At 35.0% G+C, this 25,049-nt stretch overlaps 1 protein-coding gene across 1 annotated transcript in view; it reads left to right on the forward strand.

The window, feature by feature from the left end:
* LOC127977607 (ras GTPase-activating protein 2) overlaps positions 1-20,059 on the forward strand; it is a 43,965-nt gene extending 23,906 nt beyond the window's left edge. Inside the window, exons 7-24 of the mRNA XM_052582575.1 lie at positions 7-79; positions 917-993; positions 1,679-1,780; positions 4,628-4,781; positions 5,087-5,241; positions 5,616-5,730; positions 5,897-5,971; positions 6,306-6,429; positions 6,600-6,706; positions 7,009-7,095; positions 7,250-7,327; positions 8,253-8,326; positions 8,480-8,586; positions 12,895-12,977; positions 13,748-13,953; positions 14,042-14,145; positions 14,493-14,664; positions 16,236-20,059. Coding sequence (XP_052438535.1) covers positions 7-79; positions 917-993; positions 1,679-1,780; positions 4,628-4,781; positions 5,087-5,241; positions 5,616-5,730; positions 5,897-5,971; positions 6,306-6,429; positions 6,600-6,706; positions 7,009-7,095; positions 7,250-7,327; positions 8,253-8,326; positions 8,480-8,586; positions 12,895-12,977; positions 13,748-13,953; positions 14,042-14,145; positions 14,493-14,664; positions 16,236-16,266 — 1,924 coding nt within the window. The 3' untranslated portion in view covers positions 16,267-20,059. The remainder of the gene's footprint in view (positions 1-6; positions 80-916; positions 994-1,678; positions 1,781-4,627; positions 4,782-5,086; positions 5,242-5,615; positions 5,731-5,896; positions 5,972-6,305; positions 6,430-6,599; positions 6,707-7,008; positions 7,096-7,249; positions 7,328-8,252; positions 8,327-8,479; positions 8,587-12,894; positions 12,978-13,747; positions 13,954-14,041; positions 14,146-14,492; positions 14,665-16,235) is intronic.
* The last annotated feature ends 4,990 nt before the right edge of the window (positions 20,060-25,049 follow it).

The raw sequence follows: 25,049 nt of genomic DNA on the forward strand, positions 1-25,049 counted from the left end.
TCTCAGGTCTGACCAGAAAAAAACTAAAGTGAAGAAGAAAACCAGTGACCCTCAGTTTGATGAGATATTTCATTTTGAGGTACAACTTCATCCATTTATTGAATATTAGTTAATGAATGTTTCATGTCTCATTAACAATAACTAGAAATGGGGCAAAATGTCCCTCCCAGTGACATGACATCCTCACACTGTTCTGCTGTACTCCATTACGCAGTGCTTTATTAGTAAGGATGACAAAAATGTCTAAAAGATAAATTTTTAGGCTGTTCTGCCTAAACAATGCTCGTCAGTGCCAAAATGGTTTAGATGGGCAATCGAGTCAAAGTAGACAGGTTTGCTCTTCACAGAAGCAGAGCACAAATTCCAGCATGAAGTGTCAGTTTTAACGTTTAAAGAGAGGGTGGTGAGATTAAAGTGGTGAAACATTTAATATTTGACTTTTGTAAAAATACAAATGTGAGACAACTGGCAGTAATATTTAAACTATTCAACTTTTTCCTCCAATATGATAGTTTTCATAAAAAATATAGTACATGTGTTCCTGCGTCACAGTGGTAGATGGTTGCGTTAGCAGCGCAAAAAGGTTGTGGGTTCCATTCCCTGTGAACACATACTGATAAAAAAAAAAAAAAAAAGTATAGCCTGGATGCACTGTAAGTCACTTTGGATAAAAGCATCTGATTAATGTAAATGTAAATATTACAAATACAGATAAATGCATGTGCCTATTTTAAAATATAACAGAGTTCAAAATGATGACTTGCCAACTAAACCTAGAACTGTCATTTATTTCCTTGCTTTATTAAACATGGTGTGAGACATGGTTGCAGTCTTGCCCTTAACAACTGATTAAAGTATCTTGTCACATGCATCTTAAGCGTTAGCCATAAGTTCACAATTCACAATGTTTTGGCAGGTCACAAGGTCAAGCAGTTACAAAGGGAGATCACATTTTCACGTGGAGGAGGAGGACATAGAGAAACTAGAGATCAAGTGAGTCCTCTTCTCTTCTCTTCTCTTCTCTTCTCTTCTCTTCTCTTCTCTTCTCTTCTCTTCTCCTTTATTATTATGCTTTCATTGTTTTATCTTTGTTTTGTTTTGGACTTTTGTTTTGTTTTATAAAGAGCATATAACTGTACAAACCAGCTGTTTGTGGATGAATCTGGTAATCAGGGATGAATGCTTATTTGATTTGGCGACTGTATGTTCTGTTACAAATGTTTTGATGAATGTGGCTTTGATCTTGATTTGACACATAATGTGCCACTCTGAATTGTCCCATATAGCCCTCTGCAGAAGCTGACAGGTAAGAAAGAGTAAGTGAAACCACCAGACGGCACATTAGATCATGACACTAATGTGTGTGTGCGTGTGTGTGTGTGTGTGTGTGTTTATGCATGGTTTTGGTGTGTTGTTGGTTTTTATTTTCCACTCAAATGCAATTTATTTGTGTGCATGTTTGATGCTTCATTCGATAGTGGAGAAAAAAAATGACTAACCCACTTTGATGCAACTGCATATGTGCTCTGCGTGCTGAATTTCCGATTCAGTTTGACTGAAAATGGGAGAAGTTCAAACAAGTGATTATACATTGATTACAGACCTCTGTTCGTGTTTGTTTGTTAATATAGAAATGAACATTTAGCTAATGCGTACTCTCTTGTACTCTGCCATGCAGGGTGGAGCTGTGGAATAATGGTAACTTGGCACAGGACGTGTTCCTCGGAGAGACACGAGTATCTGTGAAAATCCTGAGAAACGACAGTGTTCACAAAGCATGGTAAGAGCTCACATTCTCTGGAGTAGGACTGGCCAATGAATTGAATATTCAGTTTAGTTTTCTGGCGCTATAAAATTATGCAACTGCGTGAACTTTTTTTTCTTTTAAATGAGCGTTAATAAACCTTGCCAAAAAAAATGGCCCTCACATTTATTTTATTCATTTATTTAAAAAAAATAGTATGAGCTTACTACATAAAAAATGCACTCTGGTAAAAAGGGAACGTGTACTAGGAATTTTCTGACAGGACACCATCCATTAATTTTACAGACATTTCTAACTTTTAAAAAACAAAATTCAGCTAAAACACCTGTTAATAAAAATCAATACAGAAAATACCTTCATTTTAATACAGTACAGCAGCATAGATTTAAATATTACAATTTGAAATAGAAAGACTGAAATGGTGTTTTCTTGTAAAGCATCCTTTTTTTGTCTCATTAATATGTGTTTTATAAGCACTTATAAATGCTAGTCATATGCATGCTACTAAATAATGAGAATTGACACTTTAAAACTTTTACAAATAATTGTATCGCGGTATACACTCTTGATACAGAATTTAATCAACTTTGATAATGTAGTTCATGTTAGTGCAAGTCCATTAAATAATATTATTGCTTGTATTAATGTTAAGTAAAACTATTATTTTTTTTATTATTAGTTATCTTATGTTAACAAATGGAACCCTTTTGTAAAGTGTTAACCAATTTTTCACTCAAATTGTAATACAATAGACAATAGACTGTATGAAATAAAGGTGTATAAAGGTGCCTGCTCACACTTCAATGTGGTACTGCAATATGCTGAGTGAGGTGTACTGATGAACAGATGAGGAAGGGAGATAACAGCCAATCCCAGCTCTGCACTGTCCTTATCTGCCCAATCAGGCATTAGAGCAACACCTCTCTGACGTCAGAGCTTAAAAGAATATAATACTTCAGCAGTACTTTACTGACTCTTGCTTAAAGCTACGCATTGTGAGATAATCATCATTGGCTGCTGACTGCAACAATCATAATAGAAATTTCAGCTGCAAATTTGTCTTACCTCTGATCATTTTTGGCAAGAAGCATTCGACAGATTGTGGGTGTGTTTAGGTGTGTGTGTGTGTGTGTGTGTGTGTGTGTTTTGGGCGGATTGCTTCCGTTGCCCGCGTCTCTTGTGTCCTCAGACTGTGGATCACAGCGTCCTGCCGGTAGTGTTGTGTAAACATCGTATCTGCGTGCATTTGTGTGTGTGTGTGTGAGTGTGTGTGTGTGTAGACAGAGAGGGAACTTGTTGATACTGATCTGCATGTTTTGAATGAGGGCAGTGAGTCTACTGCGTGGGTGAGCTTTTGCATGAACCTAGCATAAAACCAGCGCACGTACTCGCACACAGACGCTGACACTCTTAAATACAAACTTGCCACACTAATTCCTGTACTTTGTAGTTTGAGCAATGCAAATGACACAAAGGATAAAATTATATAGATGTCAGACATGCATATCGAAAGGATTAAGCTGCCAGGAAACTTTTGTGGTTCTAAATTAGCACTGGGCAACCGATCTAACAAAAATTGTATCTTAAAAATGTTCGTCATTTTGACACTATTCACTATTTAATATATCTCTTTTCAAATGTTTTTGAAAGAAGTCTTTTATGCTCACCAAGGCTGCATTTATTTGATCAAAAAATTGTTTTCTTTATGAATATATTTGAAAATGTAATGGTTACACTTTATTTTAAGGTGTCCTTGATACAGTGTAATTATACATATAGCCTAAATACTGAGTAAATGTTTTAACTACATGTATTTACTATATGATTAGGGTGACGATTAGGGTTTGGTTTAGGGTTACTTGCATGTAATTATGCATAATTAATTGTTATTATTAAAGGAAGTACATGCAATGTGTCTAACAAGGATGCCTTAAAGTAAAGTGTTACCAGTGTAATTTATTCTTGTGATGGGAAAGCTGAATTTTCAGCATCATCACTCCAGTCTTCTAATATACTGATTTGCTCTTTAAGAAACGTTTCAACAATTGCTTAATATTTTGGCAGAACCACTGATACACTTTCATTCAAAGGTTTGGAGCAGTAAGACTTTTTTCCAAAATTAATGTTGACAAAGAAATTGATGCAATAAATTGAACAAAGTTGGCAATGAAGATGTTTACAGTATAATGTTACAGAAGATTTTAATTTCAAATAAATGCTGTTCTGTTTTATTCATAAAAGTATCCCCAAAGAAAGTCTTGGTGAACATAATAGAATCCTTTAAAAAAAATATTCAAAAATCATGATGATGCCAAACCTTGAGTATCGGTTGTGTGTGTGTGTGTGTGTATATGTATATGTATATATCTATATATAAGATAGAGAGAGTATGGTATATTAAGTATATTATTAATATACAGCAAGATTTACCTACATTTATTCAACTAAAACATTTTACTATGTTAAAAATCATTTTCTGGCTGATGACACAATGTTTAACCAGAATTTTCTGATGCTACATTTCCATTTCAATAGTTTGAACTGATTCATGGAAACTTAACAAATCGCATGTTTTTTGTTTTTTTTTAAATGTCACTTTCTTAACACCCGTCAATTCAATGACACATTGAATGACAGAATCCTAATGACTAAATAAAAATTACTTCATAATCATTGTAATAGTCAAAGCGTTCCTTTTTTTTTTTTTTTGTATCACCAGTGAAATAATTGTGAATGTATTGTTAATATTTTATATTGCACAGTGTGTAATCTAACAATACAACATATTAAATGATGAAGCTGTGCAACACAGTAAAATGGCTTATTAAAAAAGGGAAATTGCTTTTGATCTGTGTTTTGTAGGTACTTGCTACAGCCGAAAGGAAACGGTACAAAGTCTAAGCCAGATGATCTGGGTTCTTTACGTCTGAAGGTAACATACACGGAGGACAACGTCCTGCCCTCTGCCTGCTACACGGACCTCCGCAACCTAATACTCAAATCCCCGGATGTCAAGGTACTATAGTGCCTTCCTTTTATCTGGAAGACTTTGTGCACTTTGAAACAAACCACAACCCAAAAGTGAAAATTCTGTCATCATTTACTCATCCTCGTGTTATTCCAATCCAAGTTGTTGGGGACACATTCTTCAAAATATCATCTTTTGTGTTCAACATCCATTCACATGTGGAACAACTTGACAATGAGCAAATGATAAATGAGAGTTTTCAGTTTGGGGTGAACTGTCCCTTTAAAACCATCAGCCACACTTCATTGGAAAATGTCACTTCTTTTCATTTCCTATTTTGTGTGTGTCTCTAGCCGATCTCCGCATCAGCGGCTCATGTTCTGGGAGATATCTGCAGAGAGAGTGTGGGCTATGAAGCTCTGCTTCCTGTGGTCAGACTGCTGCTCCATCACAACAGACTGCTGCCCTTTCTCACCTCTGTTGCTGCTCTGGAGCTGGAGAATACACAGTTCAGTATCCCATTCACACACAAACACTTAGACGGTTTTGGTTTGGCTTTGTTAATATCCATTTAATTTTATTTTTTATTTTTTATGTGTATAGCTTTTGTTTTACTTTTTGTTTGTTTAGTTGTTTTTGTTAATATGCATGTCATTTGTTTGTTTGGTTTTTCTTTCTCCATATTTGTTTTTTTTTTTAGTGTTCTTAAGATGTAGTTTTTTTTATTTTTTTAGTGTTTGTCTGTTTTGTTAATTTGTTTTGGTTTCGGTTTTGTTTTGTTTTTGTTTTGTCTTGTTTTGTTAGCAACCGTCCCCCTCCCCAGAGTCTGAAAACACAGTTTCTTTGTCTGTCCTCTGAAATGTTCTGCGTCTCCCTCTGCAGAGAAGCCAACACCATATTCAGAGGCAATTCTCTGGCCACCCGCTGCATAGATGACATGATGAAGATTGTGGGCAAAAGTTACTTGAACGTCACTCTCAAACCTGTTCTCAATGAGGTAAAACACACAAGATTTCGTAAGTTTTTTTTATTTATTTATTTTCTTTCTTTTAATGTTAATTGAGCATCTATATAAATGCATTGAAAGCTGTGGCTCAGATTTGCTACAGCTGTTAACTCAGACCAACACTGTAGAAAATTGTGTCTTCATTCTGCTCTTACAGATCTTTGAATCAAGTAAAGCCTGTGAGATTGATCCCGTCAAACTGAAAGAGGGCGATAATGTGGAAGTCAACAAGGTGAGATGATGTTTGTTTTTTGGTCGAATTTTGATACATAATTTGGTCATATACGTCCGTTTTTGAAAACTAAAAGGGTGACTCTGGACAAAAAAAAAGCCACCAAAACTGAAAATGTAGTTGCAATTAAAAATGTCCTGTCCCTGTAATGACTTCCTGAGTGATAGCATCTGATATAGTTCTTAAATGCAGTTTTATGTCTACCTATATATAAAATGATGTTGCTTTAATTTGACAAGTTGGATGTAATAAATTAAGACGATAGAAAAATAGTTGTCCTCCAAAGAGCAAAGTATTTTTTTTACATATCATGTGCATGTGTTTGTGTGCTTAGGAGAATCTTCAGGGATATGTACATAAGGTTTTTACGTCTATAACACAGTCCAGCTCCAGCTGTCCTCCCCTCATGTGTGACGTCTTCAGATCACTCAGACAGCTGGCCTCTAAACGCTTTCCAGGTGAGACAGCACATGCACACAGACACACTTTCCCTCTCATTTACTTGTGCATGTATTTTGTCCAGCTACATTTTTAATGCATTCCTGAAGGACTGTGTTGATTCACCACTAGGAGGAGTCAGATACTCAGTCATGACTAATAATCTCTGTCTGTGTGTGTCTCACCACAGCGGATCCTCATGTGCAGTACTCAGCGGTCAGTAGTTTCATATTCCTGAGGTTCTTTGCGGTGGCTGTTCTCTCTCCACACACCTTCCAGCTGAGAACCCATCATCCTGTGAGTGTGCAACAAGAACGGCCACGTCACACCACAGCTGTAACAAACTACCTAGATGAAACAAACATGATCTAGTTCCTTTTTTTAAGCATGTGACTCATTTACTTATGCCAGGAAAGACTCATTGAGACTCTCCAGTCTTTTCTTAGAATGCTTTCATTCAGCAATGCATGTTATTTGTAAGAGCGTAAAGTAATTGCCAGTAAATGAAAGCAAGTGCTTTGAATTAAATATGAGTTGGTAAAATCACCTAAGGTTACTTTCTCTCTCTCTCTCTCTCTCTCTCTCTCTCTCTCTCTCAGGACCCCGAAATTTCCCGCACTCTTACTCTTATCTCTAAAACCATCCAGTCTCTGGGCAGCTGGGGCAGCCTTTCCAAGAACAAACTGGTACGTCAGCTATTAGTCAGACGGTGTGTTGAAGGAACCAACCTTTGGAAAGTTTTACCATAGATATAGTAAAAAAAAGAATATTTGTACACTCTTTTTGTTTTTAATTCCTGTTCCTGTTTCTGTTGTGATGATTTGTATTTTTATTTTTCAGGCTAGTTTTAAAGAAACCTATATGTACGATTTCTTCAAATTATTTCAAGAAGATGACTGTATAGAAAAAGTTAAAAAGGTAAGGATTTTTAACTAACCAATTGAGCTTTGTTGCTACAATCATATTTCTTTATATTTTGATTTTTTCTGTAACGAATAGATTGAACCAATACTTGTTCATTATGTCAAATCATGTCATTGTGGGTCAATGACACGATTCTCTTTTTTTTTTTGGTCCCGATCTAGTAATTTATCCAGAAATATATTTAAATGCAGTTCTGTAATTAGCATGTTTTTCATTTCTAAATTAAATTACATATTTTTATTTTGTATTTTATTATTATTATTTTTTTATTGTCAGCATGATACAACTGTCTGGTATCATAATTATTATTTAAAAATTTACATTTTTATAAAGACCACTGAAGAAATTCAAAATAAAATATATATATATACACACACACAATTATGTAAATCCAATTTAAGTTTTATATATATATATATATATATATATATATATATATATATATATATATATATTATATTATATTAAATTCCAGTAACACTTTACTTTATGTATAATTCATTATAAATGGCTAATAAAGGATATATAATTATTCATAATGTCTATTGTAATGTATTAGATCTTGTCATAAAAGATTATAACTGTATTTAAAAGTGTTATAATGTATTTATTGTGGTTACAATTATTCACGAGACTGTATAATGCTTTATAAGGTGCATTACAGGGCATAATTAATGCATTAAAACTACTTTTATTATGAATTTATTCAAAAATATGCTTTAAGTGAAGTGCTACCCAAATGCTATTTTTCAAACCAAATAAAACCAACATGAAATCAAAGGTAGTACAGTACTTGTCTATATTGTGTATGATGTCATGAATATGCTCGCATTGCCAAACTCTCAATGTGCATGATTTTTTATTTTAAATTGGGCTTCATTTTGAAATAATTTTCCATCTGTCATGTTTTTTCCATTAGTTCTTAGATGAGATCTCCTCTAATGTAAGCAAGGAGTCCAGTGGAGTGGAGGACTCATTTGTCCTGAAGGAGGGGTGAGTGAAAGACGCCACAGTTCTCAGATTAGTCAAAATAATCGATTAGATTTAGAGATGCATCAGATAACTACAGTTCAGTTTGATTGAGTTTTACCACACATTGTTTACAGGAAATCTAACAGTTAGATGTGTACATATGATTTTTAACAGAGAGGTGCATAAGCGGGCCCAGGGCAGAAAGCGAATAGGAAAGAAGAACTTTAAGAAACGCTGGTTACGATTGACCAATCAAGAGCTGTCCTATCACAAGCAGAAAGGTGAGTGATCTTGAACCGCAGTTTGCTCCACGAACCAAAGAGCTTTGTTTGTGAGCAGTCATCCAGTTCACATCTGAAATGTGGGTGTCCAGACAGTTGTTTTTGCTGGCGGTTTTTTCTGTGCTAATGGAGTTGAAATAACATGAAAAGCATCCCTGGATTCTTTTAGCTTGTCCTTGGATTCCCATTCTTGTTTGTGTAGCTCCTGTACATGAAGTGTGCTCGGCCAGTTCTGGATGTGAAAAGTTCTGTTTCCCCTTTTGATTTATGCAGTTGGCTTTAGGTCATGGGTGTGTACTTGTGTTCACTGATTTCGGTGGATTTTGTTTATTTAGCAATGTGTTTGAGTTCTGAATATGTGTGTATCTGTCCACTGAGTTTTCTGACAATAGGATGGACCGTGGCAAATATACTTCTGATATAATGGATGTGATATAGTTTAGAACCAGTGAGAGGTCAAATGAAAGGCTGAAATGTATTATTTTAAACAACTGGAAAAAGCTGTTAAGGCTGTCAGTAGATTCTGGACATAAAAGGGAATTTATTCTTAAAATTATATAATAACAGGAAGGATATTCAATTTATATATTGATCATTTTGAATAATAAAGACATTGTTTTTAATTGAGGAACACTGGTAAGAATAATATTTGTATTTATTCAAATATTTACACTGCAATGAACTGCATTATTTACCTACTGCCACTGAAAAGTTTGGAGTAAGATAAAAATAATAATAATAATAATAATATTTTTGTTTAGTAAGGACATATTAAATTGATCAAAAGTGACAGTAAAGAAACAAAAAATATTTGTTTCACATCAATTTTCTTTTGAGCTTTTAACTGATCAAAAAATGGTAAAACTATGGTTCTTGCCACAAAAATATTAAGCAGCAAAAATGCTTTAACCTGTTAACTGTCACTCACGTTTTTGAAGATAGACTTGAACATGATACAAACCCAAATTTTTTAAATTCATGACTGAAAACATTTTGTAACATGATTTTGATGTGCCATTTACATGGTAATACAATGTCTGATTTTAAAATGGGTTTTGAAGGATGAATTTTGAGATTTTATGTTTTCAAGTGATATATATAACTTCTGATGATTTCTAAAAAGTGATAGAGAAAAAGGCAATGAGGAAGTCTTATTTTTAAACAAAGGTCAAAGCTCCTTTTGTAATATAGATTTCTGAGGGTGCACTCTTGTCATAAATTAATCTATTACTTTTCCTACATAACTTTTTACAAAAAATATTGGTAAAATATATATTTGGGAGTCTTAGACCTTTCCAACGATATATAGTTTGTCAAGATTAGATTAGATTTGATTGTAATATAGTATAGTCAACGTAGGCGTCCCGTATACGGGACGGGGTGACAGTTAGCAGGTTAAGTGTTGATAATAATAAGAAATATGCATATTTGTGCATATTAGTATGCTGTAGCACTGTCTGAGAAAATTTAGCTTTGCCTTTATTTATAACTAATAATATTGCGCAATATTTTTATGATCAAATATATATATGCATCATTGGTTAGCATTAGAGACGTCTTTAAAAAATATTCGTACCGTAACTTCTCTACAATTTACATGCTTTAGCATTTTTCAGTTTGATACATTTCCACATTCTTGAGTGGAGTGAGACTGAATCACTGTGAGTGAATCATTGTGTTTTACCTGGTTCACTGAAATGGGAAGTTTGGAAGAAATGATTTCCAGACATGAATCACACTTCCCATCTGCATCCGTATTTTTGTTATTGAGGTTTGAATGAGGAGACCATTACAAATATCTCTGTCAGCGCTCTCACACTTCCGAGTCATGACATGGAACAGGAAATATTCACGGTGTTGGTTAATTTTTGCTCCAATATGCAGCTCTCAGCTTCATTGCATCCGAACTACGTAATTCCCACATTCCCTTAACGTGAGCTGTCCTGTGAAGCAAAAGCCATGTCAATTCCCAAGGTGTAATGTGAATTCCAAGGTCAGCGATTGCAAATCTGGATGTCCCCGCATGATCCACGTTGTGATAATAAACATCCTTCAGCGTGATAATCGCAAAAGAAGACCGCATGGTGGCTTCCTGCTGGACTGTCCACAAAGCTGGATTACTGTTGTTGTCTTTTCCTCAGGAGAGCTGAACAAACATACACGACTGAAAAGAAAGTGAGATACTGATAATAAGTTTGGAATAATTAAGGTTAAGCCCCACCAATGGAGGATTTATTTGGGGGAAATACATTAAAAACTGTTATATTGTGAAATATCTCTACTGCTTAAAAGAACTGGTTTGTATTTGAATATATTTTCAAATGTCACTTATTCCTGTCATGGATGAGTTAATGACTGCAGAGTCAGTGTCACATGATCCTGCGGAGTCATATGAGGAAGTTGACTAATCAATAGATGTTAAGAATTAGTTTGATTTAATATCTCCTTTGCAGGTTTTTTCCTTGAGGATTTAGATTTGTTATGTAACAGTGTAATCTATACATTTTTTTTGTTTTGTTTTTTGTTTGTCTTCACACGAATGGGAACATTTTTCATTTTGTTTCTTGCTAAAATTATGACTTTTAGGTAAAAACTAGCTATTCTCCTAATTATACCAATAAAACTTCATACTGACTTTATTCAGTAAAAATCGTTGTGTTATATAATATTCTGAACTTCATTCTTGAAGCATGAGCTTGAAATGCACCTTAGGATCAGAGAGTGTAGGTTGTATTTTTAGTAGACAGTGTCTTTTGACCAAATGCGCTCACGTCACAGTTAAAAGAGGGAGAGAAGCTAATAACTCATGGTTTCATTTCCTCTTATTTAATCAATGGAGGACGAAATGATGGACTGTCCTCTGTAGATGTGCATCTATTACTTGTACGTTTCCTCTAGATATCAGATCTGGGACAGTTGAGGATGTTATAAAGTTACACTGGCTGGCTAAACTCAACCTGACCTGTTTAATGCTTCGAAATCTCACTGGAAAGAAAATCTTGATACTAAAAGTGTTTCACCATTTACAAACATAAATTATATACATTTTAAATAAATGTGTGCATTTAGCAGATGCTTTTATCCAAAGCAACTTACAGTGCATTCAGGCTATATTTTATCACTTTTGAGGACAGTTTTGTCCCCAAACTACAGAGTTTCAGGAGTTTTCTGCTGCTTTACTTTAAGGAGCTTAATATGACAAAGCAGAAGATTTTAGAGTTAAATGTCAAAACCACCGATCTTTAATCTTTGCCCTTTCATGTTAGGAAGCTAAAAAGCATCTGTTTGTGGTGTTGCAGTGTATCGCCACATTGGAAAACTGCTGTTAGAAACGAAGAAATAAGATGATAGTAAAAATAATTGCCAGTGGAACAGGACAAAATATATTCCAAATGTTTAATACCATGGCATTTTAATTCTCAGACAAATAGTGCAAGTAAAAAAGGTTTTTTTAGGAATGCCTCACAGCAGCCTCGGGTGTGTAACTGCTGTTGTGTAACATCGGGTGTGTAACATTTACTACATACTACAATCTGAATGACTCACTTTCATTAAAATAATATTTTATTCAAGGAAAGATTTACCCAAAAACTATAATCCCATCGTCATTCAGTATGTTGTTAGATTTATTCTCTATGTTCTGTGGAGGACAATATATCGGTTTAACTTAACCGATATATTGTTAACACTTAACCGATATATTGTTAATACCGATATATTATAAACACTTATTTATTTATTTACCTGCAGTAAAGAGGAACAGGGAAAAAGCCAGCCAGCTAGTGGCAGTACACACCTGGTCAACGTTCGGGAAGACTATTGATTGAAAAGAGAACAAGATGGGCTGACGTGTCTTGTGTGGCTCTGGTTCTCAAGCTTCTGTGTACTTTGGCTGTTCTGTGGCTAAAATGCTGCACGTCAGCGGAGGAGATGAAAATAGGAATGTTTCAAATGTGTAGAATGTGCCTGAGAAACGGCTGTGTGTTTGTGTTGGCGCAGCAAGTTGGTGTGCTATCAGCTCCACGGGCTCGGCCCGACTAGACCGAGTCACAGGTCAATACAGAATATCATGTGAGATTTAGTGTCCGTCTGAACCACAGTCCCCAGATGTTTGTTGATGTGTGTATGCAAAGACAGACTCAAACAGTCCCAGCAGTCTAGGCTCTGCATTTACATTTAGTGCAAATGTAATGATGCATGTTATTTATCAATATCCTTACACAAAGTGCAAAATTGTGTATTTTTAATGAATTAAAAATGTTTCTATTTAAACTGCATGTATGAATGTATCTTTGTATTTGTGTACAGGGAAAGAAGCACTGTGCGTCATTCCTGTGAAAAACATCCTTGGTGTCGAGAAACTGGATGAAAGTGCCTTTACCCGCAAAAACGTGAGTAGCTAAGTTGTATTTATGCTTTTTGTGTCTGTGTGTGTGTGTGTGTGTGTGTGGGTGGGTGGGTTGGTTGTTTATCTATGTTTCTAGATCTCAACTGGTATAGTATAGCGCTAGCACCGCAAAGGTCATGGGTTTCATTCCCAAGGGACAAACATACAAATAGAAATTTAAAATTGTATGTTGCTTTTGATAAAAGTGTCTGCAAACTGTAGAACATGCAACATATAAAGTACTTTTCAAAAGTGGTTCCACCAGTACCTGTCTGAATATAAAAACTTATTATAGTGATTCAGGATAAGCCAAAAACACAACTTTGAAAATGTATTCACAGTGTACTCTCTTATTATACTCATTTTGTACATTTTTGAACATAAAGTTAAGGACTGCAGCTTTAAGTTCTGGAAATGTGCATAATGTTTTTCAGTATTTATGCTCACCCAGGCTGCATTTGTCTGACAAAAATAAATGAGCAGTAATATTATGACAATTAGAATGATTTCTGAAGGACACTGAAGCCTGGAGTAATGATAATGAAAATGTATCTTTGCATCACAACAGTAAATTAAATTTTTAAATGTATAAAAATGAAAACCGTTTCTTTTTATATTGCAATAATATTTCACCGGTTAGCTTTTTTTTTTTTTTTTTTTTTTACTGTATTTCTGATCGAATAAATTCATCCTTTTGTAAAAAAAAATTTGAAAACAATAAAAAAAGACTTTGAGTGTATGTGTAATATCCCCTTTACCACTCTTGTTTTGCAGATGTTTCAGGTAATCCACGAGAAGCCTCTGTACGTGCAGGCGGGGAACTGTGTGGAGACCAACAGCTGGATCGAGGTACTGAGTCAGGTCAGCCGCTGTAACCCGGATCGGCTCAGCACGTTTCACCCGTCCGCTTACGTGGGGGGATTCTGGTTATGCTGTGAGGTACCCAATGAGAGCGCCCCTGGCTGCAAGCCCTGCACTGCGTAAGGCATCTTGTTAATACACACACATTGTACCGCTTTATCAAATGTGTTCACATTCTTGTTTTTGACGACTGATTCTGTCTTATAGGGCATTCTTGGCTAATATTCAACTGGACATCGACTGTGATCGAGAAACAGAACGAATCTTCTCCTTCTTCTCCTCCAGCCGCTCCAGACTACAGAAGATGGAGGGTGTGTATAGCCTAAGAACAGAATGAAACTGGCCCCGTTTACTGTCTTTATACTCATTCTGTCTGTTTGTGCATGATTCATCAGTATATGTTTTCATTATATTTGACCAAAACATACTTTCTCCACTAGTGAAAAAGATAGTTTCTTGTCTATTGATGTAACAATGACTTATGAAATAATAGCTAATGTCAAATCAGTTCAGTTGATCCAGGATATTTCCTGCTCAATTTCCAGTTTCACTAAGAAATCCTGAAATGTTTGAACTCTCTTTTGTATTATTGCACACAGTTATTTTTATTACTACCCATTTACAGAGCAATAAGGTTGGTTTATTTGTCTGTCTACAGATGTCTGTGCCGGTATGTCAGTGTATCTTGGGCAACAGGAGGAGTGTTCAGCATTCACTATACAGGACCCTAAAGAGACCTTCCGTACTATTAAAGATCTCGGAGAAGTTCTGGACGATCTGCAGGCTCATCACGACTCAAAGGGAGCATCAGCTGATGAACCAGGAACTATGTAAGACACCCAACATTTGGTTAAATTGGCATGAATTAAGACATCACATTTGCAAAGTGTATTATATTTTATTAAAAGAATATTTCGCCCAAAACAAAATTTTGCTGAAAATGTACTCGCCCTCAGGCCATTCAAGATGTACAGTAGATGAGTAGATGTTTCTAAATTGGCACAGATTTGGAGAAAATTAGCATTATATCACTTGCTCACCATTGGGTCCTTTGCAGTGAATGGGTGCCGTCAGAATGACAGTCCAAACACCTGATAAAAACAACACAATAATCCACCAGTTGCATACACATGACACGATTGTGAAGGGGAAAACTGCATGTTTGTTATAAATAAATCCATCACCATTGCTTCTGGCTAAGAGTCCTCTATCCATAGTACTGCTTTCTCCAGTAAAAAAAAAAAAAAGAAAAGGGCTTCTTGTCTAAATCAAGAGAGAAATATGCTCCGATAAAGCACCATTTACAAGTGAAAACTGTCCAAAATGTTTTGGTCCCCAATTAGTTGGCCTTAATATGTACTTTAATTTAAGTTAGTCATTTGATACAGTGCCCGTATCGTATACAAGTATACATGATTTTACATTGTACCTGTATTTAGAAATACCTTCATGTAATAAATATTCATAATTATAATTATACTGTAAACCTACCCATACCACCAAACCTGTCGCTAACCTTACCCTGTATCCCACCTAAATATTGCAATATGAAAACAATAATGTACTTATTTTTTTAATTTTTTTTGCTGTAGTAGTTGTGGCCACCTAATGTAAAGTGAGGTGTGAGGACTTTTCAATAGACAAAGTGATATTATGGATCATGGACTCATATTTTGGCAAGATGCGATGGTTTAAAATTAAAATACTTAAGTGCTGAAATGTCATTGACATTTAGCTTTTTCCTAAATTTACATATTATTGCTCTTGATTGCTTCTGTTGTCGTTTACTTAAATTTAGCTTTGCTTCAGGGACATTCACCAGTCGAGTAATATCAATGACGGCAATGCTGTTCAATACTCCAGTGCTGGCAAAAACAGCTCTGCATATCAAGAAGAAAAGGTTGAAAAATAAAAGTAAATTATTAAGGTTATTCTCTTTTATGTGGGTTGGCCACCGGGCCTCAGTGGCTTTCTTCTAGGACAGATAAAAGGGAGCTGGGATGAATTTAAAATGCTCACAAAAGGAACAATGATATAACTTTGCCAACATTTTTTTTTATTATTATTCTCATAAATCAGTCAGTTAACCAAGTTGGAGTCTATTTCAACATTTTATTACTGTTTTGACATAAGGTTTGAAGTGCAGATGTTTTTTGTGGAATAGGTGGAAATTTTATTCTCAAAATATTATGACTTTCATCTTTAAATATTAGATTTATTTAATATTTTTTTATGTGCCACTAAAATGCTGCTGTAAGAAACCAACTCTCTCTACATCTCGGCTGGCAAATCAATTTCAAAGTACATTTTCAGCAAACATTTTTCGTTAAAAAGTACCAAATTGTGTGTGGGTATATGTGCAGTAAAGTTGTTTGACCTTTCTTTTTTCTCTTATTCATAGCGAGAATCCTATAGTTGGAAAGACAGCGTAACATTGCGACTGCAGGACCAGGTGGTGCTGATAGAGGGCGCTGTGTTTGTCGACATAGAGGAGCACGACCGTGCTCTGATTATGCTCCGAGAAGTGCTGCGGTTCCACATGGGACTGAGTCTTACCTCTCCAGCGATGGCCTGTCTGGAGTTACAGTGTACTTAGAAGAATTTGGCCAGTCAGGAGTCGAGTGGTGTATCCGTGAGTTGCTAACATTGGAAAAAATCTAGCTCTTTTCTCCGCGTGCCTGTTTGGCCTCTGTCTTATATCAGTTTTTAAGATGGTTTAGAAACCTCAATCGCCAGTCCGCACAGTAAGAGAATATTCCAGTCACCTCTTATTCATTCCTAAACAGGCTGTGAAAGTCCAGACACCAGAGTTTGTCTGAGAAATTATAGCTGCTAAAATAGTCTTTGAAAGAACTCAACCTTTCTTTATAAAGCGTCAGTTGTTCTGGTCGTCTGATGTTTTGACAGGAAAAATAACCATGTCAAAGGGAATCTTCATTGTTCTTTATAGATATAGTATCATCCGTCTCACCCATGCTTTTGAGTGTGTGCATGGTTTTCTATCTGTAGTGGATAGAATTAATCTGCCTTATACTTACAACCCCACACTTGTGTATGAATTAGGGACTAATGCAGAAGCACTTTAGATATTTGGAATATTCCAGATAAGATTGTTTTAGATACGTCGTATCAACCTTTTTCTCCTGATATCGATCAGTTACATGATCAACTCTTGTGTAATGTTCTGTAGATAACATTCATATCCTGTAGAGTTTTACTAGCTATTTTTCTTACGCCAAAGATGTCGTTTTGTAGGTTTTCTTGACTTGAAAATGGTATACATGTAGTTTTTTTCAAATACAGAACTTTTAAAAAAGGAATATGTCTCTCTGTATTTCATGGACCCACACTTTGGGAGCGTCCAACATTTTGATAAACATGAAGAAGATTTCCTTCAATCGATCTTTGTCATTTTTCCCAATACAAATAATGACAAATGTTAGGATATTTTATAGTATGCTGTAAACTCTGTTCCAAAAACCCAGTGAGCTGCCTTACAAAGACTGCATTTTAAAACTCACAAAAAAAGGCTGTTCAGCAAAATCTAATAATGGAAGGTCTGCCTCCTTTCCAGAGATTGCATTCTCATAATGCACTGCAACAAACTCAGTGGAAAAAAAACAATCCTATAGGCATTTGATAAAATGCCCTAGTTTTATATACTATACTAAAAAGAAGCGATAAATAGAAATATTTCACAATATTGGTGTTTGCCATTTTGCTTGAATATTTAGCTGTTAGCTTAGCAACATGCTAATAGCTAAGTCTAATTGGAATCATTTGGATTTAATGATATTTGTGTGTCTTGCAACACACTGTTTGGATGCTGAGGCAGCTCACTAGTGTTTTGAATGGAGCTATAAACATAGATTGTTTAGTAAGAATTCAATTTGACGAGTAACAATCACCTGCATCATGTTTGTTGCGTCGTGTGCAGTTATGTGGTAGATTTGTCATGTCATTTCCTGGTAACTACCTGCTGTTTATTACAGGTCTACCGTTCACGGTTTTGTTTCAAATAACAACCGTTCTAAACTGTACAGAAGGGTTTTCTGTGTCTTTGCTGTAACATTGGAGACTGTTATGTTCTGCTTGGCATACTTGTGTTTTGCGTATATTGTTAGTACTCTACTCAGTGGTTCTCAACTGGAAGGTCAAAAATATTCTACAAGGGCCATGGGCCTAAATGAATATACAATATGAAATGCAAACCATAAAATAGTGAGTAGTTGAGACTTAACCTTTAAACTTAAAAATAACACCCTATGTAATGATGCAAGAAATATATATATAGGAATGAACATTTCAACAGTTTAGTTCTATTGATCTTTAATTATGAAGAACATTCTTCTTTCAAACTATAGCATCACTTTTTCATTCTTTTATCATTTTTTGATGTAGATGAGTTTGACATGATGATGTTTAATGTCCCCAACAACTTCTACTGTATAGTCCCATTTAGCCACTTGTTACCAACTGCCTTTTTCAAGACGAGATTTAAAGTCCCTTGAGATCTTACTTCAGGCATTCAACCAAAAACCAATTGAAAACAACTCCTTGACTTCAGGATGGTGGAACGGGAAGTAATACAATTCTAACTCATTTCTGAGTTTTGGCCTACAAAAATACATCATCACTGCGGTCTATAAAAGTGATGAATTCTGAGTTCTGATTCTGATCTGGCAGATACCAACATGGACGGCTTGAGAAAAAAACTCCCAGAGGAATTAAATACGGGTTGCAGTGAGGACATGGTTCGTCAAAATCTCAATGATTTGAGAATAATTTGCTGCTTAGAGCATGAAACCACTGAACATTTTTACGATACACAATATTGGTACCACTTTAGGCGTCCAATATAAACTCTGGGTCATGAAGCAAAACCACTTGAGAACCACTGATCTAAATAAACTAAAAACCTGTTGATATGTCACATAAAATTAGAGTGTACTTAGCATGATCATTTTAAATCCTTTCAAAAAGACACCTTAGCGATATGAGAAAAGAACATGTGACAAATAATAAGCTAGTCTTGCTTTCTTAAACCTGGGCATATCAGAAAAAGCTAATTGAATTCTGTCACACCTCAAACTCCATTGTAACATTGCATTCGGAACAAAAACACAAGTAAAACTACAGAACATGAGTCTACAAGTGATGTGCCTCTAAACCAGATACATATATTTTTGTAATCGTGACTTTTTGAAAGCTGAAAGATTGTATTGAGCATTGATAAAGAGGCTTGGAACACAATTTGCCGTTTCAGCACGAACAATTATGCAACATTCACCTTCCAGTTATGGTCTCAGATTATATATATATATATTTGTATTAGGTCCATCAGATTTGTGTGTATTTATCTTTTCTCACATGTGATGTGTAGATGTTTGTAGCACACTGTGAACTGAGTGTCGTCATGATATGTTGATGCATTGGTTGAATGGTACGTGGATGTTTATCTGGTACTTGTGGCTCCAGTGAGCTTCAGTTGAAATGTGGTACTGATCATCCTCACCAAAGAGCAGTGTGGGCTCGCTTAGCATTGCGGTGATACCGCAGACCTCCTCCATTCATTAGACCTGTCGGATCGAATTTAGTGGTTTCTGTGTAAAGCCAACCCAACCCCCACCCTTCTCTGAAATGGGCATATTTTCATCTCGTGTAAACACACAGGAACCATTACGACCAGCATCTAGTGGCCTTTAAGACCCCCAAATCCCCCGGACTAAAGGTTGTTCTTTTAGCACTTATCTTTGAGTCGATGGAACAATGCAGACGATGTCATTTTCCTTTTTCTTGAATGTATATCGGTACGAATCTACAATCAACATATCAGAAGAACGTTTCGGATGTACTCCTGTTGTGATGTGTGTGTGTGTGTGTGCTCGAAATTCCACCCCGTTGCTGTAATTGGGTCTGCAAGTCGCCTTTTGAAAACCTTGTAGTTTAAATAATGCATTTCTTAAATTATTATATTTTTAGATCAGTAATGTAGGTCTGTAAAACTGCTATAAATATTTGCACAAATTTGACCACTTTTTTTTTTTTTTTTTTGTCTACCCATTCCCATTCCTCTTCCAATGTATTACTAATTGTACTGGACATGTTTGCTTCATTTTGTTATTTAAATGTTTTTATACCATTATTTTCACAATACATGCTCACGTAATTCCTGTGTTATTAGTTCTGTGGAATTAATTTGCAATAAATATATTGTTCGTGTGATTCTGTTTTGTGTGTGATTATCAGTGGCTCTGTACCAAAATTTAGAATTGAATGATTTTCACAGTTCAGATCAATAGCACACTGAGCTGTTGTGGCACACTAGTTCATTTATGCTCTAATAACTTTTGAATTACTGTTATTTATTTAGAAATATGCAACACATCTATCCCCATGCAAAAACACTGACACCTCCAGTCATGATTAAAAAACATACATCCATATACATAAATCAGGAAAGAAACCGAAAAGACGGAAGAAAACAATTTAACCATCACATTGTATATAATATTAAACTGGCCAATTAATCATAAGAACATATGATGTGTAGAATCAGTTGATTCGTGTTTAAAAGAAAGCACATGTATGAACTTTTTAACAAATTGTGACCATCAAGATTGTTCGGTTTCTCAACAGAAATGCTGAGAAACCTGTAAAATGTGAACTCAACTGGCAATTGTCTTTACAATGCACATGGTGGTTGCATGTGGATTTCACTGGATTGAATTGGAGACGTGTACAAACTCTTCCAGATTTCTGTAGATTTCTTGCCTGACCTTCTCCTGCGGCCTTCATTCTATGGAAATTCAGTGCTGAGTTTCCCTACTTCTCCTTACATGAACTGTGATTAATCGTGTATTATCAGAGGCCGGGAACCGCTCCAGTGCAAATGAAAACATACGAGAGAGCATTGTTTGTATGTTTTCATCTCAAACGTTTGCTGTCAAGAATAATACGAGTGATATCAGTCGAATTTAAACATTGCAGAGGATAAATAGAAAGTCTCATTGATTGTAAAACCATATGGTTCCACTTTGTTAGTATCATGCAGTCAAATGGCTTTTATCTATCACAAAATCAGCAGCATGAAAATTAGCTCATTTTAAGCACATCAAATCTCTGTATATCACTTAAAATGTTAACTTTGCAGAGATCTGACCGTCTTGACCGTATTCCACAAATAAATTTAAATAATGTCAGCATTTTGGCATCTGTTAGTAATAAAATAAAATAAATCCACAGCATTACAGGAAGTAATTAGATCATTTTTACATTGCAAAATGTATGGAAAATATAAGTTTAAGAACTGAAAACCAACATTTTGTCTTAAACTATCGATATTTAGTTTAAAAATGTGTGTTGACAGGTTTCTGAACTCTGTTCAGTGAAAGTTCAAAGCTGTAACATGGTTTGATTTAAAAAAATCAAAAAGATATATATATATATATATATATATATATATATATATATATATATATATATATATATTTATATATATATATATATATATATATTAGTCATATAATTTATTTCAACCTCGGGTTGGGCCAACATTTTCTGGCCCTGTTTTGTACCTGATTTTGTAAAATACAATACCTCTAGGGAGCCATAAAAAGCTGGCGTCTAAATATTAAAATTCATAATTGTTTGCCAAAGTTCAACCAAAACAACCTTTAAAGTTTTTTTTCCAAAGCAGTGCAGTTTAATAGTTCAGTAAAATCAGAAATGATGACTTTTAGCATGTTTAGCCACCAACCAGTCGCACAACTCGTTAAGATCAGTCCAATGACCTTTCACTGCATATCTCACACATTTTAATGGATAAACCGGTGAAGGCCAGCAACAATACCTGCTCTCTGTCAAAGTAAAAAAAAATGCTATTTATAACTAAATGTGGTTGAGGAAACTGCAATGCACACAACATGTTCAACAAATTCCTGCAGACCATAAACAAGACAGGAAGATATAAACAATAGCAGAACAGTGAATATTTATACAACTAGTTATTGTACAGTGAGGTGATGTAAAGTTTGTGTATATATAATGACTGATGACAAACAGATTTCTTAATGCAAAAAGTACATTTTCCTTCTGGACCTGGATTTAGGATTTTCAAATGAATGAGGGAGAACTGGCTGTTGCTCAGCTTTTGGCCTGAACAGTGAGGTAACTAAAAATAAAGGTGGTCTTTCATTTCTATCATTAAACGGTTTCCATTGTATCATTCAGAGTATGTGTTTTCCATTGTAACTGTGTACTCTTCACAATCTTTCTTTCACAGGGCTTTCCTGTCAGATGTAAAGCCAATGCAGATGCAGACTTTTCATCGGAACATCAGAAAAAAAAAATTAGGTTAAAGTTATCTTAAAACTTTGTATTTGGATAATAGTCAAGTCAAACTTAGTCCACACATAGGCAACTGTACAGAAATAGCTGGGAAATTATATATTAAATACAGTGTTGTGCAAGTTACTTCCAAACTGTAATACATTATATATTACTTGTTACTGTCATTTAAAAGTAATTCCCTACATTACAATATTACTGTCTCAGAATTGTAATACGTTACATTACCCCTGTATTACTTTTGAGTTACTTTCAGCAGAACACACCTTGTAAAGTTTTTTTTGAGTACCATCAGCGTGGCGGGAGGGGTCTTGGAGGGGGGGGGGGGGGTGTTTGGAGTAAACAGTTTACGGTTTGCAGTTTACCGTACCTGTTTATTTATTTATTTATTTATGCTATTTATTTGTTTTTATGCTATTTAAAAAAAGGGGGAAATTATACTTGAAATAAAACTCCACACTTCTGTATAGGGCTGGGCGATCTGAGGAAAAATTCATATCTCTCTATTTTTTGTCTGATTTGCGGTATAAGGTAGTCTATATCTTGGTATTTTGGATTTGGATTAAACAAATAAAGTGAATGTAAGCATATAGGCATATATTAGGGTTAAAATCTCATTACATTGTAACATAACATTGCAATCTAATGTATATATATATATATATATATATATATATATATATATATATATATATATATTAAAGCAGAAGTTAAAGTTAAAAATGAAAATTATTAAAAAGCACAGCCTGAGTAAAAAGGCTATTTTGATTACCCCATTACACTTTACAGTTAGTGCTATCATACAAATACACTTACTTATAGGTTTAAAATTCTACATGTCACATTTAATTTCCAACTATAAATATTTCAGCAAAATGTATACATTAGAATTATTGCGCTCCTGTTTCATTGAGCTCATCTGTTTGGCGCGCATGCGCGGCTGCGCTCGACTAGCGGAGAACTTCTGACAGCAAAATGGAAATATTTCCATTGGTTTTTTAACATTTACAGATGGAGAATATACCTGTGCAATGTAAGTTATGCATTAAGGAAAACAGCACATCTCAAACACGTCTCTCAGTCTGCCTCACACGCAGCTTTGTCTGTCAGAGCTTCTAACGGGGCGAGCGCGAGCCGCTTTGAACTGAAACTATTACTAGTAAAGAAATAAAACGCAGAAATTATTTAAATGCAAAACAAACACCACAAGCAGCTATTGACTGACCACGAACAGGAAATATGACTTTGCTTCATATTTCGATTCGTTAGTCTTGCGGTCTTTAGTTTTTTTTTTCTTTGAAAAATTTAATTTTGGGCTAAAAGTGCATTGTAACGCAAACATTACTGAACGTACCGAGTAAAATATTACTGAAAATTGATTAGTAATGCCTTACACTACTGCATTACAGCAAAAAGTAATATGTTACTGTAATGCATTACTTTTGTAACGCGTTTACTTGATTATGATAAACATAATCAAGCAGTTGAGAAATGCAATATAGATTCATCCTTAAATATATAATTCATATAATTTCAACCAGCTGGCTAATCATTGAATCTGAATTCATGATTTTGCTTTTTTTTATATATATATATAGAAAAGATGATTTTTATACATTTATGAAGTGTTCAGATAGATCTCTGACTAGAATTTTGATGTTTAATTTATTTTTCCGTTATATTTATAAAAAAAACAAATCACACATTTACATCAACTAATAAATTCATATTTTACCTAAATGACACCTTTTAAATAATTAGAAATGCCAAGTGTATTAACATATTCTACAAAAATCTGTTTACATCTGGCATAAGTTTACCCCTTTAATTTAAAAATGTATCTTAAGAATAATAATCATCATCATAATCCTGTGCATGCTAAAATCATCGCTTAAATTTTACAATTTAGCAGTTAACGCTCACTTTTCATAAAATGATTCCCTTACATTTCTACTTATTGATAAATGTGTCCATTTTTATGATTGTGTAATAAATACATTATGTATGTGCGTTCAGGTTTATTTGAAAATGCAGGCCAGTGAGGAAAAAGATTTTATGTATAGTATTATTGAATTTATGTATTTATTATATTGTGTTTGTGTGTGTGTGTTATATTTATTAGATTAAATTAGTTTTTTTACTGCAATATTTTGGATTTTAAAACCCATATATCCTCTAGATTTGTTTATTCGAATCTTTTCACCCATCAGCCAGAGCGATGAAAACGTGTTCTCATTCCCAGGCCAAGTGTCCCAATGTCCAGCTGTGAGGTTCATGTTTGCCCTGGCATGGACCTCACTTTGAACTCAGTTTCTCTATCATTCCTTCCCTCGGTTTTCACTCAGTTCTCCTCCGTGATCTTTGCTCTTGACATATTTTGTGTCTGTCTTCAGATCTCTCAAGGCCTGTTCCCTCCGTTCTCTCCGCTGCTCAGGAGCCCATTCCAAACCTAACAGCCAGTAAAAACTGTGAAAGACAGCTGACACTAAAGATGATGGTTTGCAGCTCAGAGACGCAGTGTTTGGAGAGACGCTTACCCAATCCGAGATAAAAACTTCCCATATATCCACACATAAACATCATCCAAACAACAGAGAACACACACGCACTTCCTATTAATCTAAAGGCAGCGCTGAAACACATGCTGCAGACAAAGTGAGCCCGCTGATTTGAGATAGAGTATATTTATTGGAGTTGGCTGGTATGTCATCACACATTTTGAACTGCCAAGATGCATTACTGTAGTTCATTAAACTCATGTTTCACATTTCCATGCAGGAGTTTCTCTGTTACTTGTTTCCTGACTGATGATCAATGAATCTGCTGTACACAGAGGCACCCAGCAGCAGGAGTCCCTGTGTTTCTG

The sequence above is a fragment of the Carassius gibelio genome, chromosome B18 (assembly GCF_023724105.1).
Source record: "Carassius gibelio isolate Cgi1373 ecotype wild population from Czech Republic chromosome B18, carGib1.2-hapl.c, whole genome shotgun sequence".
In the NCBI taxonomy this organism is placed as follows: domain Eukaryota; kingdom Metazoa; phylum Chordata; class Actinopteri; order Cypriniformes; family Cyprinidae; genus Carassius; species Carassius gibelio.